Below are 7,217 nucleotides of genomic sequence, written 5' to 3'. Positions count from 1 at the left end.
TTGTAACCATGGCAATGAGACAATATATGATAGAATGAATGTAAAACTAATGTTCTCCCATGTAAACTATCACATAATTCACAATAAAACATTTTTAAAAAATTATAACATCAAAGGCTGGCTAAGATGAGGATAAACCAGATCACTCTTTCCTTGTTGGTGGGAATGTAAAATGATACAGTCACTCTGCAAAACAGCTTGGTAGTTTTTTTTAAAATCAAACATACAATTACCATACAATCTAGCAATTTTACTATTAAAGTTATGTAAGAGAAATGAAAATTTTGCCTTACACAAAAATCTGTACATGAATGTCCTCAAATGCCTTATTTCTAACAGCCAAAGCCAAAAAGCAACAACAACAAAATAACTAGAATACATGCAATAATTTAGATAAATCCTCAGGGAATTATGCTTGATGTAAAAGCCAATTCTCAACACATACACCCTTCATATGTATGATTCCAATATATAGCATTTTAAAACAACTTTATTGAGATAAAATTAGTAAATTAACCCATTTACAATGTACAGGTTTGTGTGTGTGTGTGTGTGTGTGTGTACAATTACAGAGTGGTGTGGCACTATAGGGTAAGCACTGCACTGCTTACCCACCAGCCACTCCTCAGCCACTCCTCAGAAACCCTCTACAAGTTCTCTATGAATAAAACCGATTTGACAGCTCTTAACAACATCCACATTGGATTTAGTTTCCTTATCCACTTTTGTCTACTGAAATATAATTTGTTGTTGTTAAAGTGCCATAGAATAGGTTCCAACTCATAGCGACCCAAGGTGCAGCTGGTGGGTTTGAACTGCTGACCTTGTGGTTCAAACCAAGCTTGCAGTTCAGTGCTTATCCTACAGTGTCACACCAATCCACCAATTTTAAGTGTACAGTTAGTAGTTTTTAGTGTATTCACAAAATTGTCAAACCTTTAAAAAAAAAAAAATGTTACCATCTTGTCGATTCCAACTCATGGCAACTTCATGTTTCAGAGTGGAACTGCACTCCAACCATCACCACTGCATAATTCCTGAATACTTTCATCACTACCAAAAGAACCCGCATACCCATTAGCAGTCACTCCCATTTTCCTACCCCCTAAAAAATAAAAACCAAACTCGTGCCATTAAGTCTTATCGGACTCATAGTGGCCCTGTGTAGGGTTTCTGAGGCTGTAAATCTTTGTGGGAACAGAAAGTCTCATCTTTCTCTCCTGGAGCAGCTGGGGAATTTGAACTGCTGACCTTCTGATTAGCACTCCAGTGCTTATCCTATAGTACCACCCAGGCTCCTCCCCTACCTCTTAGCCCATTTGAACCCACTGTTGCAGCCACTGTGTCAACCCATCTTGTTGGGAGTCTTTCTCATTTTCACTGACCCTCTACTTTACCAAGCATAATGTTCTTCTCCAGAGACTGGCTCCTCCTGAGAACATGTCCAAAGTACGAGAGAAAGTTTCTCCAGTCTCTCTTCTGTTGTTGTTAGGTGCCATTGAGTCGGTACTGACTCATAGTGACCCTCTGAACAGCAGAACAAAACACTGCCCAGTCTTGGCCAACCTCACAATTGTTGCCATGCTTGAGCCCATGGATGCTGCCACTTTGCCAATCCATTTCACTGGGGGGTCTTCCTCTTCTAAGGAGCACTATATCTAACTGGACTGCAAGGTCAGTTTGAACTCACAAGCCACTCCTCAGAAACCCTATACAGGGTCACTATGAGTCAGAATCGACTCGACAGCACTTAACAACAACAACAACAGCTTCCAAGACAGGATCCTTGGTGTGGCTCTGTAGGATCAACACTGGACTGCAAACCACAAGTTTGGTTGTTCAAACCCACCATCTGCTCCTCAGAAACTCTACACGGGGTTGCTATAAGTCAGAACCACTCAACAGAACTTAACAACAATGACAACTTTCAAGACAGATTTGTTTGTCTTGGAATATTCTTCTGGCAGTCCCTGCAATGTTCAATATTCTTTGCCAACACCATAATTCAAATGTACAGTTCTTCTTCAGTCTTCCTTATTCCTTGTCCAGCTTTCACATGCATAAGAAGTGATTGAAAGTACCATGGCTTGGGACAGGTGCACCATAGTTTTCAAAGTGAAAACTTGGCATTTGCAGCAGATTTTGCCAATGCAATGTCATTTGATTTCCTGACTGCTGTTTTCCTAGGCATTGATTGTTGATCCAAGTAAAATAAAATCGTTGACTACTTCAGTCTTTTCTGTTTATCATGATGTTGCTTACTGGTCCAACAGTGAGGGATTTTTGTTTATGTTTAGGTGTCAGCCATATTAAAGGCTGTAGTCTTTGATCTTCAACAATAAGTTTCAAGTTCTTTTTTGCTTTCAGCAAGCAAGATTGTATCATATACATATCATTGGTTGCTAATGAAGATTCCTCCATTCCTGATGACACATTCTTTTTCATATAGTTCATCTTCTTGGATGATTTATTCAGCATACAGTTTGAATAAGTGTGGTGAAAAACTACAACTCAGATGCCCACTTTCCCTGATTTTAAACCACGCACTATTTCCCTGTTGTTAAGACAACTACCTCTTGGTCTGTGGATAAACTCCACATGAGCACAATTAAGTGCTCCGTAACTTCCATTCTTCTCAGTGTTATCCATCATTTGTTATGATCCAGGCAGTTGAATGCCTTTCATAGTCAACAAAGCACAAGTAGTAAATATCTTTCTGGTGTTCTCTTAGCATTCTCTGGCATTCAGTTAAGATCCATCTGATGTCAGCATTGATATTCCTTATTCCATGTCCTCTTGAATTTGTCTTGAATTTCTGGCAGTCCATGGATGTACACTGCATTAATTACATAAGCAGTTGATGTATTCCTTATATAATTTCTTTATGCAAGGTACCTCTAATCTTTATTGATGATTTGTTTTACAAAGTTTTATTAATTATACGGACACAAACTTTAAACCAAATCTGAACTATAAAAAAAATTCCAAACTTCTTTATTATTAATAATGTTTTACTTGTGTGGCGCTGTGGATTAATGAGCTGAACTGCAAAGTCGGCTGAACCTCAAGGCCGGCAGTTCAAGCTCACTCACCAGCTGCTCCTCAGAAACTGTATAAAAGGTCACTCTGGGTCAGAACCGATTCTATGACACTTAACAACAACAACAAAAACTACAGAAAAGAAGGGAGCCCTGCTAGCACTGTAGTATAAGCATTGGACTGCTAACCACAAGGTCATGAGTTCAAACCCACCAGCTGCTCTGAGGGAGAAAGATGAGGTTTTATGCTCCCATAAAGATTTTACAGCCTCAGAAACCCTATCCAAGTTCTCTATGAATCAGAATGGACTGGAATGACAGTGAATTTGGGGCATTTATAAAGAAGGAGAATAAAAATTGTGACTATCATGAATTGGCATCATACTTTTCTGAAAGAAAAAACAAATGTTAAGAAATCTTTCTAAGTTATGTTAATATTTATTGTGGCTATTTAAATTCCATTCAGATTTAAGCTCCACTCACCTCTCTATGTTAAAAAAAGGGAAACATTAGCGTAGATAAAATTATAAGATATGTATTTATGGATCCAGTAGTCCTGGTGGTACAGTGTTAGGTATTCAGCTGCTGCTAACTGAAAGGTCAGCAGTTCAAACCCACCAACCGTTCTGTAGGAGAAAGGCGTGGTAGTCTGCTTCTGTGAAGATTGACAGTTTTGAAAACTCTAAAGGATAGTTTTATTCTGTCCTTCAGGGTCTTTGGAGTCCTGGTGTGGCGCTGTGGTTAATGCATCAGACTGTAAAGCCATTTGAACTGCAAGATTGGCTGTTCAAGCTCACAAGCTGCTCCTAAGAAACCCTATACAGGGTCACTATGGGTTGGAACCGACTCGACGGCACTTAACAACAACAACAGGGTGTTTATACGTTATGGGTTGTCGTATAGGGTCTCTCTATCAGTTGATGGCAATGGGTTTACATTTATCTATAGCTAGATTTTTATCTGTTTACATAGAACTTGGTATCAGGCTACTGAAAGACAGAGCAGAAAAAAACTTTTAATAAATTCTTGGGCAGAAAAGAGGCCCAGGTGAGTAAAGTCATCCTAGAAGTGGTTACTTCTGTTAGATTAAACCATGTGTTGTATTGGCTTCTGTTAGATGAAACCATGTGTTGCCATGATACTGGAAGCTGTGCCCTGCTAGGTTTCAGTGGATTTTCCAGACTAAGCGAGACTAGGAAGAAAGACCTTGAGATTTATTTCCAAAAATTAACCAAAGAAAACCATCACAACAGAACGCATCTGAACTGCTTGCTTGGGACACGTCATCAGAAGGGCTCAATCACTGAAGGAGGTCATTGTTGATAAAATAGAGGGCAAACGAAGGCATGGGAGACATAAGGAGAGATACATGGGCACAAGAGTCACACTGGTGATGTTTGTTTGGTACACCACGTTGCTATGGGACGGAATCAAATTGATGGCAGCTAACAACAATAGCAAGCAACTTATGCAATGGGCTGATGAGCGATCTATGCATGTAAATATCCTGAGACAGTTATTACAGGAGCCCTGGAATGGCACTGTGGGATAAGCACTGGACCGCTAACCACAAGGTCAGCAGTTCAAACCCACCAGTCGCTCCTCTGAAACCTTATGCAGAGTCGCTATGAGTTGGAATAACAAAAACATACAGGTAGTACAGGTCTAATTAGCAACATCACTGTGCTCTTAAAGATGACAATGACCTTCAGTGGATGTACAAGTGGAATAATGAAAATGAGAATTCATTCTCCCCGATGAAATTGCTGAATACATGTAACTAGTAACTATTACCACAGAAATTTGGAGCCTGGCAGTCCATAGCAATGAGCTAACCCTTCAGCATTTGGCGGTCAATTCAAAAGCACTTAACTATGCACCACCTTTAAAGAGAGTTTGCTTGCAAAAGACAGGTTGAGGTCTAAATCAGGGCTCCTCCCTGATTGAGATAATTCAGTATTGAGGGGAAAAAAGCAAAATTGAATTAAAATAATTCTTTGAACCTTTTATCAGGATGTTTCTTATCCTGTGTTTACAAAGAATATAATTTTCCATTGTATTTTATTTTCAGATGATCAATATACCTCAGCTAAAAGAGTCTTGTTTTTCACCAGCAAACCAGGTAGGTCAGGATGGACAGGGCCAGCTGCCTTTTTGTTGAATTTGACTGGAATCTTGCTGGGAGCCACTTCAATAGGTGGGTCTAAACCTGCCTGCAAAGGGAAACTGCAGATTAACGACCTATACATGTGCTTGAACAGTCACCAGATCAAAATCAAGATTACAACAGAGCAACTCTAAATAGGATGAAAGCTTAAGATACTCATTTTGAGGAGCTTGCCTTCCAAATGCAACAGGTCTCAGGAAAATACCACGTAAAACGGTCATCTAAAAGGCTACTTTGCCTTTTTTTCTGAAAAGTATTACTCACCTGGCAATAATGTATGGTGGTGAGTATGTGCTGTGGTGTTGGTTCTGACTCATAGTGACACTGTATTAGGTTTCCGAGGCTGTAAATCTTTACAGGAACAGAAAGCCTCATCTTTCTCCTGCGGACCAGGCGATAGTTTCAAACTGCTGACCATGAGGTTAGCAGACCCACTTGTAACCACTATGCTACCAGAGCCCCTGCAATAATGTATAGCACCAACAATAATAAGTAAATGTTGTTGTTGTTGAGTGCTTTTGAGTTGGTTTCAACTCATGGACACAGTGTATAGGGTTTCCGAGGAATAGCTGCTGGTGAGTTTGAACCGTCAACCTGATGATTCAAACTGACCTGGAGGTCCAAGTGCTTATCTTATAACACATCTAAATATATATGATTTCTGAGAGCATATGAATCAAGAAAACACATAAAAGATCTGGAGAACTCTCACTTCACATCTAATAAAAACTTCCAGAATCTTGAACCATTAGAAGGTCAATAATGAAAAATTTCCCAGTTTTTTGCTTTATTTCTGGCTAAAAATCAATTCCTGTACATTATATTTCACTCACATTTTTTTTTTAAACATCTGAGTCAGTAGATAGCACCGATTTTGTGTTTCTGCAATACCTACATTGAGTGTAAAACTGAGGAAGTATTTCCATGTATTACAATATTTCCCATATATACAATGTTCTACACTGTTATTGGAGTCCTGGTGTGGCACTGTAGGATAAGCACTGGACTGCAAGGTCAGTTTGAACCGCAGGGTCTGGTAGTTCAAACTCACCAGTCGCTCCTTGGAAACTCTAAGCAGGTCACTATGAGTCAGAACTGACTTGACGGCACTTAGCAATAGCACTGTTATTAGTATAATTTTTGGTACAAAGTTTGTATGATTCGAATGAAACAAAGAAAAATGTATTATTAACCAAAATTGTTAAAAAAAAAAAAAAAGTATATAAAATATTCATTTTGAGGTACTTTCCTACCAAATGCACCAGGTATCAGAAAAATACAGAGTAACATGATCATCTAAAAGGCTACTTTACTTGTTTTTCTGGTGCTTAACATACTAAAAGTACAAAATATATTTTTCAAAAGTGATCAGGTTTTAGAATCAGTTTAATGCCTATAAAATACTAGGAAAAAACTTGTACGTAAAAATGCAAAAGAATTATGTTTAAGTGTTTAAAAGGGAGAGAGAGGAGGAAGTTGCAAATGTAAGTAAGCCACAAGAGACTATAAAGAATAATACTGGAAAAATAACCAAATGAAACTTCTAGAAATGAAGACTACAATAATTTACATTTAAAATTTCAATGAACACATTAAAAGACAGATGAAACCCTGCTGGAAAGTAAATGAACTTTAAGATAAATACAAATTATAAAGAGGGCTGCATATAAGGAAAAATAAATAGTAAATATGAAGGATAAATTAAAGACAGAGAAAGTCTAACATATGTCTCATTGGAATCCAAAATAGAATCAAGACAAGATAGTCTTTGAAGAAATAATATGAGAATTCTCCACAACATTTTAATGATGCTAATCCAAGTGCCCTCCCAAATCCAACGAATAAATGAAAAGGATTCCTTATCTGTATGCTCACAAGGAAATTACAGAATACCAAAGGAAGAAATCTTTAAAACATTCAGTAGAAATAACCTATTACAAAAACAAATCAGTGGAGAACAAACAAGATGGCGGATCAGGTAGAAGTGCAGTAAAGGAGCTCCAAAAACAACA

General features: G+C 38.2%; 1 protein-coding gene across 1 annotated transcript in view; it reads right to left on the bottom strand.

The window, feature by feature from the left end:
* Positions 1–7,217, bottom strand: part of LOC102811518 (coiled-coil domain-containing protein 170-like) — a 37,985-nt gene that overhangs the window by 23,813 nt on the left and 6,955 nt on the right. The window contains exon 2 of the mRNA XM_006864632.1: positions 5,123–5,251. Within this exon, the coding sequence (XP_006864694.1) occupies positions 5,123–5,251 (129 nt within the window). The remainder of the gene's footprint in view (positions 1–5,122; positions 5,252–7,217) is intronic.

The sequence above is a fragment of the Chrysochloris asiatica genome, unplaced genomic scaffold, assembly GCF_000296735.1.
Source record: "Chrysochloris asiatica unplaced genomic scaffold, ChrAsi1.0 scaffold00067, whole genome shotgun sequence".
NCBI classification, from domain to species: Eukaryota; Metazoa; Chordata; class Mammalia; order Afrosoricida; family Chrysochloridae; genus Chrysochloris; species Chrysochloris asiatica.
This window is presented reverse-complemented; position numbering and strand designations above follow the sequence as displayed.